General features: G+C 39.5%; 1 protein-coding gene across 3 annotated transcripts in view; it reads right to left on the reverse strand.

The window, feature by feature from the left end:
* The window catches only part of CENPP (centromere protein P), a 234,312-nt gene that overhangs the window by 168,750 nt on the left and 47,218 nt on the right, over window positions 1-18,344 (reverse strand). For all 3 annotated transcript variants that reach the window (XM_035029270.1, XM_035029272.1, XM_035029271.1), the window contains exon 5: window positions 3,430-3,526. In XM_035029270.1, coding sequence (XP_034885161.1) covers window positions 3,430-3,526 — 97 coding nt within the window. The remainder of the gene's footprint in view (window positions 1-3,429; window positions 3,527-18,344) is intronic.

The raw sequence follows: 18,344 nt of genomic DNA on the forward strand, positions 1-18,344 counted from the left end.
TAAATCATAAATAAAAGAATGAGAGAAAGTAAAATTTTGCTGATCCCATTATCTTAAAGAAATAGTATTCATTATTGACACTGATAATTAAAGAAATTAAGGTTTAAAATTAAAACTGTTCTACCCTTACAAACATTCCTGAAAATAACGAAGCCATGCGCCAGTAGAGAGACGCCCTATGTCCGTGGGCTGTAAGACTTAACAGTTACTAGGTCAGCTCCACCCAAAGCAATACACAGACTCAACAGAGTCCCTATCCAAGGCCCAATTACACTTTTTGAAGATATAGAAAAAGCCATTCTAAAATTCATATGGAATCTCAAGGGACTTCAAATAGGCAAAATAAATTAGAAAAGAAGACTAAAATTGGAGAACTCACACTTCTCATTTCAAAAGTGAATTACAAAGCTACAGTAATCAAAAGTGTGGTACTGGCATAGATAGGAACATACGTAACAATGGAAGAGAACAGGGAACCTAGAAACAAACCTTTGCATAGATGGTCAAATGATTTTCAGCAAAGGTGCCAAGACCTAGGACAATCAATACCCACGTGCAAAAGAATGCAGATGGACCCTTTGTTTACAATGTATACAAAAGTTAAGGTGGATCAGACACCTAAACTTAACTATAAAACTCTTAGTGGAAAAAAAGAGGAAAATCTTTATGACACTGAATTTGACAATGATTTCTTGGATATGACATCAAAAAGCACAGACAACAACAACAAAAACCAGATAAACTGGATGTTGTCAAAGTTAAAAACTTTTGGGCATCAAAGGACACTATCAAACAAATGAAAAGACAAGCCAAAGAATGGGGGAAAATATTTGCCAATTATATATTTGATAAAAGATTAATATCTAGAATATATTTTTAAAAACTCCTATAACTCAACAACAAGAAAAACCCAATTCAAAAATGGGCAAAGGATTTAAATAGACATCTCTGCAAAGAAGATAATATGAATGGCCAAAATGCACAAGAAAAGTTGCTCAACATCACTAATCATTTGGTAAATGCAAATCAAAACCACAGTGAAAATACTACTTCACACCCATTAGGTTGGCTATGATCCAAAAAAACAAAACAAAGAAAAGATCCCAAACATTGGCAAGTATGTGGAGAAACTGGGAGCTTTGTGCATTGCTGTTGCGAATGTAAAATGGTGTAGCCACTGTGGAAGAGAATATGGGGTGCTTCACAAAACTGGACAGAATTACCATATGATCCAATGATTCCATTTACAGGTATATATGTACTGGAACTGAAAGCACGAACTTGAACAGGTATTTGTACACCAATGTTCATAGAAGCATTGTTCACAACAGTCAAAAGATAGAAACAAAGCAAGTATCCATCAACAGATGAATGGATAAACAAAATGAGGGCTATCTATTCAATGAAATATTATGCAGCCTTAAAAAGGAAGGAAATTCTTCACTGCGCTACACCTTGAGGATATTATGTTAAGTGAAATAAATCAAACAAAAAAGTATTAGATTTTATGAATCTGCTTTAATGAGATACCTAGAAATTCATAGAAACAGGAAATAAAATGGTGATTCCCAAGAGCTGGGGGAGGAAGGAATGACAAGTTAGTATTTCACGGGAACAGCTGCAGTCTGAGATGTAAAAAATTTCTTGAGATAACTATCGGTGATGGCTGCATAAAAGCATGACTGTGTCTTTCCATTCTAGTGACCTGATCACCAACAAAGATCAGCTCACAGAAGTACTCGATCCTCTACAGGATAAACACACCAGTTACACTTCTATGCCGCCTTGAAGGCACCGAGAGGCCAATCAACTTTGGAAATGGGCCTATTCAAACGTATCGGTAAACCGTCACGTTAGGTGGTCCTCACCACAACAGTCAGCAATACTCCCAACCACGAATGTGTTTTACCACTTGTGAAGCAAAGCTTCTCACTGTTCTGGTGCAAGAGTAAATAAACAACGGTAAGAGAGGGGCGCCTGGGCAGCTCAGTCTTTAAGCGTCTGCCTTCGGCTCGGGTCATGATCCCAGGGTCCTGGTTTCGAGCCCCATGTCGGGCTCTCTGCTCCGCAGGAAGCCTGCTTCTCCCTCTCCCACTCCCTCTGCTTGTGTTCCCTCTCTCGCTATGTCTCTCTCTATCAAATAAATAAATAAAATCTTTTAAAAAAATAAAAGTATTGGGGCGCCTGGGTGGCTCAGCCGTTAAGCGTCTGCCTTCGGCTCAGGTCATGATCCCAGGGTCCTGGTTTCGAGCCCCACGTCGGGCTCTCTGCTCCGCAGGAAGCCTGCTTCTCCCTCTCCCACTCCCTCTGCTTGTGTTCCCTCTCTCGCTATGTCTCTCTCTATCAAATAAATAAATAAAATCTTTTAAAAAAATAAAAGTATTGGGGCGCCTGGGTGGCTCAGCCGTTAAGCGTCTGCCTTCGGCTCAGGTCATGATCCCAGGGTCCTGGTTTCGAGCCCCACGTCGGGCTCTCTGCTCCGCAGGAAGCCTGCTTCTCCCTCTCCCACTCCCCCTGCTTGTGATCCTGCTCTCACTGTGTCTCTCTCTGTCAAATAAATAAATAAAATCTTTCAAAAAAAAAACAACAGTAAGAGAACTCCTCCAGGGACCACAGTACAGATACGGGAATGTTTCATCCTAAGGAAAATTCTTTGTCTGACAGATTTAATAATTCAACCAAACAGAAGATAAACAATAACAGTAGTAGTGATAACAGTAATAATAATAACAACAAAAAATCCAAATAAACAAGAGTCATAAAAACAACAGTCATGACCTGGGGTTAGCCTTTTGAGATATTATATTGACTCAGAACTGGATTTCGTGTGGACCACTACTGTCAATATTGCTGCCATCCAACTAAGAAGAACGTGGGGGATGGTAATGCAGCCCAACGTAATTCTAGTTATGCCAGAAAACAGAATAAAAAGAAGTCCCTGAATGTACCCGTATCAGACTTAAGAGGCATTACTATACCAGAATCAGGCTTCAATACTTAAACCTGAAATATATGACAATTAAGAAGCTCAAAATACAGAGTATGACTACGAAGTAAAAATTACAGTGCTAGGTGATAAGCCCACTATGATTACACTCATTTTAGCATTTGTATTTTACTTTAAGTACCCCGGACAGATTAATTTTTCAAAATGTGTATAAACTAAGTAAGAATTTAACTATACCTCTTTCAAGATATCCCATAATACAAATGACTCACTGGTTTGTACAAAAGCATTCCTCCTCATTTATTCCAAGTAACTGCAAATTCCAGAAGCCAATAAAAATATTTTCTGTTGTTTGAAAACTTTAAGGGAAGAATGTTATGTTAAATCCCCAAATTAATACCAGCTTCACTTGTCAGATATGTTTAAATTTAAACCAGCTTAACTTTTTGAATACGTTTAAATTAAAAAACTTTAGACCCTACCTTGAAGTGTTCAAATGTGCGCTTTCGATATTCACACCACTCCACAAAAAAGTGTAGGCTTCGGAAAAACATCAACAGATCTCTTCTTTCTTCTGCTCTGTATGAATAGAATATTCTATGATTCATAAATGTCATAAATAAGAGCCCCAACCTGGCATTTTTAATCTTATTATTTTTTATATACCTTAAAGCTAAAAAAAAGTACTTGATATATTTCTATATTTTGAACTCTGAGTATGTGCCCCTGTGTGATTACTAATGCTAACTTCTCAGCCTGAAATGCCCTTTGCCCCATATTAAAATGTTTAAATACTACTCACCTTTCAAGATATCACTCAAATACCAAACTGTCCTTGCATTTGTATTTGATGACCATGGTATGTAATAAAGACTATTTCTGGTCTTTATCCCCAGTTTCTGGCACAGAGCTTCAAAAACCCCTGGAATTCCTGAGTGACCAGTGTGCATCTCTAATGCTAATGAGGTGACACACGGTGGCCACTAGATAGCCTCAGGATGGAGCCTGGTCACCACAAAGACTAACCACATGCATAACCGGTTGGATCTTTGGGCCACCAGACCTCCAGGGAGGACAGGGGAGCTGGAGAAATTTCATCATATGGCCATTCAACCCATCAACTACACCGTGGTAATGAAACCCCAGTAAAAGCTCTGGACAATAAAGCTCAGTGGAGCTTCCTGGATGGTGAACACGCTGATGTGCCAGGAGGTGGATATGCTCAGATCCCACAGGGAGAGGGCACACAACCTCTAGGTTTTTCCTCCTCAAAGCCACTCACCCTGCCTCAGATCTTGACTTATGCATTGCCTTCATCTGCCTGTTCCTGGGTACAGCTTTTATAATAAAACAGTAATCTTTACTATAACACTCTCAGTGAGTTTTCTCAGTCCTTCTAACAAATTATCAAATCTGAGTGGGTTGTGGGGAGTGCAGATGGCCCCTGATACTTGTGGATGGCATCTGAAGTGGGCAGTCTTGTTCAGGACTTTGCCCCCTTAACCTGTAGGTCTGCACTAAATCTGAGCAGTGTCAGGAGTGAATTGAATTACAGGACATTCCAGTTGGTGTCAGAGATTATTCTCTGAACAGTGACCTCACCACCACACCACACGACCTATTCCAAAATGGCTAGAAATAATTTCATTCCTATTGCCTATGAGCTCCCATGGAATTTATCTTAATGCTCTTAATACTATACCTATTGTTATACTGACACCTTGTAGGCAAGATGAGTGTATTCACTTAACCGTGCTTGCAGTAAATGACTGTGGGAGTCGAGTTCCCATACTACTCAAGATAGAGTAAGCACACTCCACCCGAACATTCCAATTACAAGTTAGAACCACGGACATAACACACAAAGCAAATATTGGAAGACTCTGAAATGTGGACAAAAGAAGGCAGGAATGGGTAAGAAACTTCAGGAATTGGGGCACCTGGGTGGCTCAGTCGTTAAGCGTCTGCCTTCGGCTCAGGTCAAGATCCCGAAGTCCTGGGATCGAGTCCTGCATCGAGTTCCCTGCTTGGCGGGGAGCCTGCTTCTCCCTCTGCCTCTGCCTCTCTCTCTCCCCCTGTCTCTCATGAATAAATAAATAAAATCTTAAAAAAAAAAAAAAAAAAAAGAAAAGAAATTCGGGTGTATAAACACAATGGAATATTATTCAGCCATAAATATGAAGGCAATCCTGTCATTTGCAACAGCATGATGGGACCTTAAGGACATTCTGCTAAGTGAAATAAATCACACAGAAAAAGACAAATACCATATGACTTCACTTATATGTGAGATCTGAAAGAAACAAACTCACAGATTCAGAGAATAGATTGGTGGTTGTCAGAGGGAGGGGTGGGGAGTGACAAAATGAGTGAAGGTGGTCAAAAGGTACAAACTTCCAGTTATAAAATGAGTATTGGGGATGTAATATACAGCATGGTGACTACAGTTAATATTACCATATTATATATTTGGAAGTTGCTAAGAGTATAAACGTTAAAAGTTCTCTTCAGAAAAAAAATATTGTAAATACACGTGGTGATAGATGTTAATCAGACTTCTTGTAATGATCATTTCACAATATATACATATATTGAATCATTACACTGTACACCTAAAATGAAGATAGTGTTTTATGTCAACTAAATCTGTTTTAAAAAATTCAAGGTTCAAAATCATGCAATTTAATCCACTGAACATAATGTTTGTAGGTTTCCTCTGTGATTTATTATTTAACGGCAAACGTTTTCAAACATTAGGGAATAAAACTTTTGCAGTGGTTGAAAATGGAGGCATGCAGAACAGAACCCTAACCCGAGAGGAACTGTGCCCTCTTCCTCCCAACCAGGCAACTGGCACTGCTGATAGTAGGCAAAGCCAGCACAGAAGCAGGACCCTCAGCTCCTGAGGGAATGCTGCTGCTGGGAGATGATGGGAGGAGCTTTGTCAGCTAGCCCCACCGACATGGAGCAAAACCAAGAAACAAGAGGAGGCGCCATTCCCACTCCCCACCAGAATGGCTCCTGCAAACACAGGAAGATGCTTTGTCAACTTTCTCCACCCTACACCATGTGATCCCAAGCACAGAGTCGGGAGAATCAGGGAGAAGGAACCTAGAGAAAGGGATTGTTTACATTTATGTATGAAGTCCTGAGATCACTACCTAGTGGCCCTCACACAAAACTGACCAGAAACAATAAAGCAAAAGTATCAAGACCCGAATTATGGTGTAGAATACTGCTCAGAATTCAGAGTGGCCTCAGGGCAGTGTAAGAGAGGGGCAAACCAAAATATAGTCCATAAACTCTAATAGCCCTTAAACTATAGCCCATAAAAGTGGGCCAGGATGTGCTTTTGAATAAAAGCATGTTGACAAGGACAATGCAAAAACGGCCAAGTAGGGACTATGGGGACAGTCCTTCCTCAGAAACACCAAAAACTACCACATGCCTGTCAGAATCACACTTATAGGAAATTGGGAAGACAGTAAAATGTTTACAGCAACCCAGCAAACACATAAGCAGGAGAAGGGCCCTGAGCAGAGAAGGGACCTACTGTAGTGTTTCAGCTTTGCTACCATGTCCACCACCTGAGCATGGTGGGTCTTTAAGATCACATCCTGTTTCTCAGTGGAACATCATCCTGACCACAGCAGACTGGGTCTTGTTCCCAAAGAACTGTGTTTCTTTTGTGTTCCCAACTGAGTTCCGTTTGTTTTGATCTGTCCATAGGGTCCCTGAGGACTAATGGAAGGGGCCTATTTTCACATAACTCATAACTTTCCTGAACACATGACCATGCAGAGGACATTTCTCAAAGATACTGAGAGTCAAATGAATGAGCCAGTGCCAAATGGCACAAAATAACAATTAAGAGAAACAACAGACATGCTTAAAGCCAAGGGAAGAAAAGGTGCAGAGTAAGAATCTTTAGAACATAAGGAGTTTGAAAAGAGTCCACATAAGAAAGGGGAAAACCAGGTGAATGTACAGGGCAGTAAGTACGCTCAGAGAAGACTGAGAAGACCACACACTTTCACCTCTGGCTGATCTTTAGGCTAAAGGCAAGTAGGGCATGGAGGCAAAGGCAATGTGGAAAGGCCTTGCTAAGTGCGAAAGGAATGTCCCAGCACACAGCCAAAATGCAGAGATGAGAGATAAAATATTTTTGCTTTTGATTTTTCCTTTTGTGCATAATATTCAAAATGTCCGTATTCAATAACAACCACAAAAAATTAAGCAAAGAAAAAATATAAAATGACCCAGTTACAAGAAGGAAAAAAGTTAACAAACTCCTCAAGGAAACACAGACAATGGTACTACAGAGACTTAAAATCAATATGTCTTAATTATGTTCAAAAAACTCAAGGAAACCAAGAGAATAATATGTATGACAAGGAATATTAATAAAGACACATTAGAAAAAGGAAACAGAAATCTTAGAACCAAAAATTACAAAAATTTAGTGAAATGAAAAATTCGCTAAAGTGTTCAACAGATTTGAGCAGGCAGAATAATCAGCAAAAATGAACATATAGGCTGAGTGAAATTATCCGCTCTAAAAAACAGGAAGATACATCTAAAACTAATGATGCAATGTATGGGGATTAACATAAGAATAAAAAAAAAAAACAAACAGGAAGAAAAAGAATGAAGAAAAATACATGGAGCCTAAACTGTAGGATATCATCAAGTGTATCAACATCCACATAGCTGGAGTCACAGGAGAGCTGCAGGAGAAAGAAGCTGAAAGTGTAGCTCAAGAAATAACGGTCCAGGGGTGCCGGGATGGCTCAGTCGTTAAGTGCCTGCTTTTGGCTCGGGTCATGATCCCAGGGTCCTGGGATCGAGGCCTACATTGGGCTCCCTGCTCGGCAGGAGTCCTGTTTCTCCCTCTCCCACTTGGCTCCTGCTTGTGTTCCCTCTCTCGCTGTCTCTCTCTCTGTCAAATAAACAAATAAAATCTTTAAAAAAAAAAAAGAAAGAAAGAAAGAACGGTCCAATCCTCTACAAATTGGATGAAAACTTTAGAGACATCTGAGAAGCTCACAAACTATAAGAAGGATACACTCAAAGAGATCCACATAGAGGCACATTATACTCAAACTGTCGAACACCAAAGAGAATCCACAGAATGACAAGAAAGAAGAAGCAACTCATCAGATAAGGGATCACGACTTAAATTAATCACTGATTTATCATCAATAACCATGGAGGCCAGAAGGCATTGGGATGACATTTAAAGTGCTAAAAGAAAAAGAGTTAACCAAAAATTCTATGTCTGGCAAAACTATCCTTTAAGAATGAGGGATAAATCAAGACATTCTGATATTAAAAAGCTGAGTGAGTTCGTGATTAATGTACCTGACCTACAAGAAATGCTAAGGGAATCCTTCAGGCTACATTGAGAGAATACTGTACAGTAACTCAAAGTCTTACAGAGAAATAAAGAGCACTGGTTACACAGGCAAATAACAAAGACAATATTATTTTACTTTTGATTTATAACCCCTCTTTTTTCCCCATATGATTTAAAAACAAATGCATAGAGCAATAATGTGAAATCTTTGTTAATGAGTATGCTACGTGTAAAAATGTAACCTATGATAATAACAATATAAAAGAGGAGGAAAAGAGATATAAGGGAACAGAGTTTTTGCATACCTTTGAAAATATGTTGATATTATTTCACATTAGGTTGTTATAAGTTTGAGATGTTAATTGTAATCCTCAAGGGAGCCATGAAGACAATAACTAAAAACTACACAGATAAGAAAGGAAAAGGGAATCAAAATGGGGCACTATGAAAATCAATTCAACATAAAAGAAGTTAGTAATGGAGGAATAAAAATGACATGGGAAACAGACAACAAACAGCAAAATGGCAGAAGCACATACTTCCTCATCAGTAATTACTTTTAAATGTAAATGAATTAAACTCTCCAACTAAAAGTCCGATTGGCAGAATGAATTTAAAAAAATTTGATCCATTTGCATGCTGTCCATAAAAAACTTTCTTTAGAGACATTATACATACACAAAGAGGTTAACAAATAAAAGTCTTGAAAAAGATACTCCATGCCAATAATAACCAAAAGAGAGCTGGGGTGGCTATATCATCATCAGACGAAACAGAATTTAAATCAAAAATTGTTACAAGAGACAAAGGATTACATTATATACTGATACAGGGGTCAACACACCAAGAAGATACAACATAGCTTATAAACATATATGTACCTAACAAGGATCCCAAAATATATGAAGCATCATTTAACAGAATTAAAGGGAGAAATAAACAGTTCAATAACATCTGGACATTTCAATGCCCCACTTCTAATAACAGATACAACTAGACAGAAAATCAATAAGAAAATAGAGGATCTGAACAACAGTATAAACCATTAGACTCAACAGACAGAAAAAAACATGCCACCCAACAACAGCGTAATACATATTGTTGTTCTCAAGTGTGAGAACATGAAACATTCTCCAGGACAGACCGTATGTTTGGTCACAAAACAATTCTAGATATATTTTTAGAAGACAAAATTATATAAAATATCTTTTCCAACCACAATGGCATAAAATTAGGAGTTGATAAGAAAAAATGAAAAATTCACCAATATGTGGAAATTAGATATACTCTTAAACAATCAATAGGTCAAAGAATAACAAAGGAAATTAGAAAATAATTTGACACAAATGAAATGAAAACACAATCTCATTATCAAAACTCATATAGAGCAAAAGCAGTGCAAAGAGAAAAATATATAATTGTGAGCACCAACATTAAAAAAAGAAGAAAAATCACATCAATAACCTTACTTTACACTTTAGGGAACTAGAAAAGAACAAACTGAACACAAAGCTGGCAGAAGGAAAGAAATAATACAGATTAAAATAGATATAATGCAATAGAGAACAGAAAAACAAAACCAAAATTTGGTTTTTTGGAAAAATTAACAAAACTGACAACCTTTTTAGCTAAGTGGACTAAGAAAAAAGACAATTCAAATTACCAAAATCAGAAATGAATGTGGGGGATAGTATTAATGACCTTCCAGAAATAAAAAGGATTATAGGAGAATGCTATAAACAATGTATGGCAACAAATTCGATGATCTGGATGAAATGTGCAAATTCTTAACAGTACACAAACTACCAAAACTGACTCAAGAAGAAATAGAAAATCTGAATATACTTGTAACAAGTAAAGAGACTGAATCAATAACTGAAGTTTCCCAGCAAAGAAATGTCCAGGACCAGATGGTTTCACTGGTGAACTCTATCAAACACTTAGGGAAGAAGTAACATCAATCATTTTCAGGCTCCAAAAGAAAAGTAAAGAAAGAAAACAACAACAGCAGCAACAACAAAACGAGGCCAGCACTATCGTGATACAAAAGCCAGACAAAGACATCACAAGGGAAGAAAATTATGAACTGACACCCTTAAGAATACAGACAAATGTAATCACTTACATATCTATACAAGTGATGAACGATGTGAAAATAAAACAACTCAATTTATAATACCAACGAAAAGAATAAAACACATAGGAATAAATCTACCCAAAGAAGTCCAAACTTGTACACTGAAAACTACAAAATATTACTGAAAGATATTAAAGTAAGCCTAGAGTCTGCTTGAAATTGTCCCTCTCCCTGTGCCCCTCCCCCCACTTGTGCATACACACGCACGCTCTCAATAAATAAATAAATAAATCTTTTAAAAAAATAAAGTCAGTCTAAATTCATGGGAAAACATCTATGTTCATGGTCACGACACTTAACACTGTTAGATGGAAACAGACTTCAAAGTTGTCTAGATTCAATGCAATCCCTATCAAAATCCCAAAGGCCTTTTTTTGTACAAATAGAAAAGCCAAGCTTAATATTCATATGGAATTGAAAGAGACACTAAATACTCAAAACAATCTCGAAAAAGGAAAAAAAAAACAACTGGAGGACTCATACTTCCCTATTTCAAAATACACTACAAATCAACAGTAATTAAGACAGTATGGAACGAGTAAAAGCATAAATATGTGGATAACTGGAATAAAATTAAGTCCAGAAATAAAATCATAGATCTATGTTCAGTTTGTTTGACAAGGGTGCCAAGACCATTCGATGGGGTAAGAACAGGCCCTTCAACAACATGCAGGGACGACTGGATACCCAACTGCAAAAGAATGAAGCGGCACGCTACTTTTACACCAAATGCAAAAATTAACTCAAAATGGATCAAAGGACTAAATACAGAAGTAAACTATAAAACTCTCAAAAGAATGCATAGAAGGAAATATCGGACCTTGAATTTAGCTATGGTTTCTTAAACATGATAATAAAATGATGAATATCAAAATAAAAAATATTGTAAACTTTATAAAATGTAAACCTTTTGTGCATCAAAAGATATTTACCAACGTAGTAAAAAGAAACTACACAGCATTCAGAAAAGATATATCTCCTAAGTGTCTGGTTCCCAGAATATATAAACAACTCTTTTTTTAAGATTATTTATTTATTTATTTTTATGAGAGAGTGAGAGAGTGAGAGCACGAGCAATGGGAGGCGCAGAGGGAGAGGGAGTACCAGGCTGAGCAGGGAGCCCGATGTGGGACTCGATCCCAGGACCCTAGGATCATGACCTGAGCTGAAGGCAGACACTTAACCAACTGTGACACCCAGGCACCCTATGTAAACAACTGTTAAAATCCAACGTAAAAATCATAAAAATGCTACAACAAGCTATCATGAACATTGCTGAAAGAAATGTAAAAATAGAAAGTATCAAAAAAGAAATAACAGACTAAAAAAAGGGATAATTTAGAACTGAAAATACAGTAATTTACTTTGTATTTTAATTCTTTTTTAAAGATTTTATTTATTTGAGAGAGAGAGAGAGAACACAAGGGGGGGTGGGAGGGGCAAAGGGTGAGAGAGAAGCAAACTCCCCAATGAGCAAGGAGCCTGACGCGGGGCTCCATCCCAGGACCCTGAGATCATAACCTGAGCTGAAGGCAGACGTTTAACCGACTGAGCCACCCAGGTGCCCCCAAAATACAATGATTTATACAAATCTCACCAAACGATTTCCATAGCAGAACGGAGGTAGTAGGGGAAAGAATCTGTGAACTGAAAGATAAATCAACAGAAATCCAATATCAAGGGCGCCTGGGTGGCTCAGTTGGTTAAGCGACTACCTTCGGCTCAGGTCATGATCCTGGAGTCCCAGGATCGAGTCCCGCATCGGGCTCCCTGCTCGGCAGGGAGTCTGCTTCTCCCTCTGACCCTCCTCCCTCTCATGTGCTCTCTTTCTCATTCTCTCTCTCTCAAATAAATAAATAAAATCTTAAAAAAAAAAAAAAGAAAAGAAAAGAAATCCAATATCAAGAGAGAATACAGACTTGGGGGGAAAAGGAAGAGTTCTTCAGGAAGTTGTGAAATAATAAAAGGTTTAACCTTCATGTCACCGGTCTCAGAAGGAGCAGGGAAAAGGGTCTAGGGCTTAAGAAAATATTGAAAGAAATGAATGAATAATTCCTGAATGTGACCAAAAAAAAAAAAAAAAAACCCACTATGCCTACAGATTCATACAGATGTCTAAAGCCAGACAAATGACAATCAAATTTCTGAAAATTAAAAATAAAGCAAAGCAAAGAAGAAAAAATAAAGATTATATTTCTCACCAAAAACCATAGATGCCAGTAGCAAGTGGCACTACATTTTTCACATGCTGAAAGGACAGGACTGCCCAACTAAAATTCCATATCCAGAGAAAATCTTCTTCCAGAGTGAAAGTAAAATAAAGATTCTCACATAAAGAAAATTAAGATAATTTGCTGCCAGAGGCCTCATTCGCATAATTTCCTTTAGCTCCTTGAACATATTTAAAGTTGCTGATTTAAAGTCTTTGGCAAGGGGCGCCCGGGTGGCTCAGTCGTTGAGCGTCTGCCTTCGGCTCAGGTCATGATCTCAGGGTCCTGGGATCGAGCCCCACATTGGGCTCCCTGCTCAGCGGGAAGCCTGCTTCTCCCTCTCCCACTCCCCCTGCTTGTGTTCCCTCTCTCGCTGTCTCCCTCTGTCAAATGAATAAATAAAATCTTTAAAAAATAATAATAATAATAAAAAAGAAATAAAGTCTTTGGCAAGTCCAAGGGTATCTGGGTGGCTCAGTGGGTTGAGCATCTGACTCTTTGATTTCGACTTAGGTCATGATCTCAGGGTCGTGAGAATGAGCCCGGTGTCCAGCTCTGTGCGTGTTGGGCTCTGCGCTCGGTGGGGAGTCTGCTTGGGATTCTCTTTCTCTCCCTCTACCCCGCCCCTCTGTCAAATAAATAAATCTTAAAAAAATTCTCTTTCTCCCTCTGCCCCTTCCAACCCCCAACTCCCACTCATGCTCCCTCTCTCTTAAAAAAAAAATAAATAAATAATAAATAATAAAATCTTTGGCAAATCCAACATCTGAACTTCCTCGGGGACAGTTTCTATTCATTAGTTATTTTTTACCTCTGTGTATGGGTCTTGTAATTTTTGTTGAAAACTGAACATTTTAAACAATATAGTGTGATAATTCTTGAAATCAGATTCCCCCTCTCTCCAAGACTTGTTGTGCTTTTTGTTCTTTCTGTCTGTTCAGTGACTTTCCTGGACGAATCTGTACAGTCTATACTTTGCTGTGTGGCTACTCAAATCTCTGCTCAGTTAGCTAACGTGTGACAAAGATTTACTTAAACACCTAGAACCTGCGTGTCCGGGGCTCTCTGTGTGCTGGGGCACACCTTTGGCGCTCAGCGAGGAGAACGACAATACTCCCTTGGCCTTCACGGGCCACTTCGGCAGAACCTCACAATCAGCCAGGAGTGAGAACAGTTGTCAGAGGCATCTCAGATCTCTCCTGAGCATGAAGATGACCCAAAACATGGACCTTCTAGATTCTCAGGAATATATCAGAGCTTTTGAAGTCCTTAGTGTGATCCCATTCTCCAGCTTTTCCTTTTAAGGTTTTTATTTAACCTATTAATTCCCCCAACTGTTATGCACCACCTCAGGCAGCCATCAAGTTTAGAAACTGCATCAAAGTATCTTCAACAAATGCTCCCAGAGAAAAGGCTTTCACACTGGATGAGCTCTACGTCAGGTCCGGTCTGGTAAATGCCGCCTCGCAAGTGAGCTCCTTCAGGGAACTGAGACTGGGAAGGAGTCTCCGAAGAAATCTGAACTACGCTGCTCCCTCTGATGGCTGCCAGGCTTGCTGGCTGCCCTCTAACGACAGGCTACCACAGAGCTGGTGAGGGAGAATTGGAAACAGGCATTGAAGAAACTACTTACCACTGTTCTGCTGTTTTTCCTAAATAAATGCTCCCTAGACTGTTGCAAGACTTCAGTTTATTTCTAAAGTTCTGAAAAATCTGATTCTGACATCTTTGGCCAGTTTTCTTGTTGCTTTTATGGAAGACAGAATCTTCAAATGTACTTACTCTGCTAGTTTCACTGACATCTATGCCTTGGATTTTAAAAAGGACTCAAAGACGGCTCTGTATTGACCATGTGGTTTCTGTATTCTGATGCTTTAATAAACATCTGGGGCCTTATTGACCCTGGAGGAACTATCCCACTCAAGGTTACAAGTCTGCTTGTGAGCATACTTTTCTTCTCTTTTTCAAGTAGGCTCCACGCCCATTGTCAGGCATGGAGCCCAACGCAAGGCTTGAACTCACTACCCTGAGATCAAGACCTGAGCCAAAACCAAAAGTCAGCTGCTCAACCAAATGAGCCACTCTGGTGCCTTGAGCATGCTTTCAAACATGATCCAACCAGTCCAGAGCCCATACCCCAACACCTCTTTTATTAAATAAGCTCCCAAAATTCTGGCTGCCATCCACCTGCCCTCACTACCCCAGGATCAGGTACCAGACAACCAGGGACAACCCCTGTGCCCCAGAGCACCCTGAAATTATTCAAACTAGTCAAGCCTAAGCCTACTCCCCTTGCCTTGCCTCACCTGTTCCTTCCCTCAAAAACCACTATAATAATCTCCTTCTCCCTCTGCCTCCAGACCCATGCCAGTCAGTGCTTCTCCCTGTGGCCCCCAGTGACATGGCATGCTTCTCCTGTTGGGATCTGGAACAAACTATCTTTTCTTTTCTTTTTTTTTTTTTTTTTTAAAGATTTTATTTATTTGACAGAGAGAGAGAGAACGCGCACAAGCAGGGGGAGTGGGAGAAGGAGAAGCAGACTCTCCGCTGAGCAGGGAGCCCGACCCGGGGCTCGATCCCAGGACCCCGGGTCATGACCTGAGCCGAAGGCAAATGCTTCACCAACTGAGCCATCCAGGCGTCCCACAAACGATCTTTTCAATGGCAACTATCTCCTGATCAGCCGGCCTTACCATACTCAAATAATAATAAAACCTATTAAAATAGGCTTCATGCACTTATTCTTAACTTTTCTGTATTAGCCATGTAGGACATAGGAGAATAGATGTATGTATCAAATGTAAGCTGTTGGTTCCTGTACACAGCAAAAGGACTACCTCAGAATATATTAACAGCAGTGATGAGGTCTATTTTCTCCATTCTTGGTCCCATAGCAAGTGATGAACTCACTGGGACTGCTTCTCAGAGAGACCTCACCCAACTGGTCTTCATGGCAGCTAGAGTTATACTATAGTGCTTTTTCTTTTCTTTTTTTTTTTTTTTTAAAGATTTTATTTATTTATTTGACAGGGAGATAGAGAGCACAGATAGTCAGAGTGGCAGGCAGAGGGAGAAGCAGGCTCTCCGCTGAGCAGGGAGCCTGATGTGGGGCTCGATCCCAGGGTCCTGGGATCATGACCTGAGCTGAAGGCAGATGCTTAACTGACTGAGCCACCCAGGCGCCCCTTTAGTGCTTTTTCTATGACGGTGACCAACATGGGGCAGTTCATGATCAATGAACAAAAGGCACTCTGAAGCCACTCTGAAGCTCGTCTTAGTGAGCTTATTAGAACTTAGAATGACAACTCCATGAGGGCTCCTGTGTAAGTCAGCCCTGGGAGTAACAACTGTGATTCCTGAGAAATGTGCGTGTGTGTACTGTTCACTCAGGGTACCTACAACGGTTAATCTGAGCAGTTTCTTCTCAAATCCTTTCCAGTTATGGCTTTTTATGGTTTTCTGTTTTTCTTTTTTTCCCCAAAGGGAGGGCTTTTCCAAAAAACAAAACAAAAAACCCAGCATCTGACACACAGAATTCATTCTTGAGGAATTTTTGTAACTAGATCAGTTGAGTATATTGTAAATAGTGGTGGGCACGTATACTTAGCGAAGGAGTTTAGGAATCTGTGCTACAAGTAATACCAGACAATAAGCGACCTGTCAGATGAAGTAATTCCATGTAGAGTGGGTGGCCGGGGGGACAGTGTTTTGTAGATCCAGTTTTGCTGAGAGGCATTTCCCCAAATACTGGCAATCACTCCGTGTTGTAAAGGAAACCTAAATCACGAATGTTCTTCTAATAGCTCTATCGTTCCAATTCCAGTAAATTCCACTATTTCTCAGAAATATTTTTATTCTTAACTTTGGGAATGGGGCAAAACCTTGTAAATAATTTCTTCCAGTTCATTTTGCAGATAAAAGAAGAGCTCCACAGAGATTAAATATCTTTCCTAATTCAGTGGCATTAATCATTAGTTTAAGGAAAGACCCAATGAAATATGTTATATGACTATATACTGTCCTTATTATATTTATAATTTACCCTAGAGATTAGATATACATCTGAGTGATTATAATACAAGGCAAAATGTGGTACATTTTTAGAATACCAAGGGTTGGTAACGACTGTGTCTAGGATGCAGTTAAGTGAGGCCAGCTCCCTGACCTACTCATGTGTCACCCGCTCCATGAGGCCTTCCCTGCCCATGCTATCTAAATTAGATACCTTCCCCTCACCTTGCACACCCCCCATCTCGCATCCTACTTTATGTTTCCTATACGACTTCCTTCTCTAAAGGATTACCTACTTTGCATAATAGTTTTGTTTATCGTCTGTTTCCACTAGTAGAAAGTAAGTTCATGTGGGCAGAGATGTTGTGTTCTGTTCACTGCTACATATCAAGCAATACAGCAACTGTGCTACTTAGCAGATATGCCCTTCCATCCTCAGGGCCCTTCTGCCAGCATTTACCACCCTGTATTAATTCTGCTCATTCACTAGATTGTCAGCTTCAAGAAGCCAGAAACTATGTATCTTATTCAGTATTATATTCTTAGAGACTAATATGTTACAACATATATAATATGCATTTGATACACATGTATTTATTTATGTTTAAATTTACACACTGGAGCAGGAGAGGTATATTTTGAGCCTGGAAAATCTTTTTCTGCTAGAATAGGAGGAGGCCAAAAATACGATGAGAGAGGGCACCTGGGTGGCTCAGTGGGTTAAGCGTCTGCCTTCAGCTCAGGTCATGATCCCAGGGTCTGGGATTGAGCCCCTGCTCAGTGGGGAACCTGCTTCTCCCTCTCCCTCTGCTTGTGTGTGCACTCACATGCTCTCTCTCTCTCTCTCTGTCAAATAAATAAAATCTTTAAAAAACATTATGATGAGAAGGGCGCCTGGATGGCTCAGTTGGTTGGGCGACTGCCTTCGGCTCAGGTCATGATCCTGGAGTCCCGGGATCGAGTCCCGCATCGGGCTCCCTGCTCAGCGGGGAGTCTGCTTCTCCCTCTGACCCTCCTCCCTCTCATGCTCTCTGTCTCTCATTCTCTCTCTCTCAAATAAATAAATAAAATCTTAAAAAAAAAAAAACAACATTATGATGAGGGAATATCATATGGATTCAGGAGCCAGCTTGAAGAAGTTCCCACTTGTCAAGATAATTTAAGCACCAAAATAAATAAAGAGTAAGGAATTATAAATATTAAAAAAGAATGAATGAAACCATACCATAATAAATAGATAAGCACACATAAACACACATATACAGGGGAGAAAGGAGATCTGTTTCTTAAGCACAAGGCCTAGTATTTACTGAGGTAAGTGCAGGAAGAGCTAGACTTGAAATATCATTTTGCAACCATCACAACAAACAGTGATCACACAAGAATCACCAGGGGATGATGCTAAATCTAGGCAGAAATTTTAATGAGGAATAGTATCTGCATGGTCATAAAATATTTCCCCACAGACTGCCTATTATTGCAAGAGAGGGCAAAAACCAAAAAACAAAACCACCGGCGATACAGTGGAAAGTCAGGCAACAAGCATGACTGAATCAAAATTCCTGCCACCTACAAGGGCAGAGAACTGAGAAGCACAAAATATCACCAGTATAGTATTTTGCTTGAGAATACATAACAGCAACTGATCATGACAAAAAGTCAAAGACAAAATAAGCAACATTC

Source organism: Mirounga leonina, unplaced genomic scaffold (assembly GCF_011800145.1).
Source record: "Mirounga leonina isolate KUSES-001 unplaced genomic scaffold, KU_Mleo_1.0 Mir_224, whole genome shotgun sequence".
NCBI lineage: Eukaryota > Metazoa > Chordata > Mammalia > Carnivora > Phocidae > Mirounga > Mirounga leonina.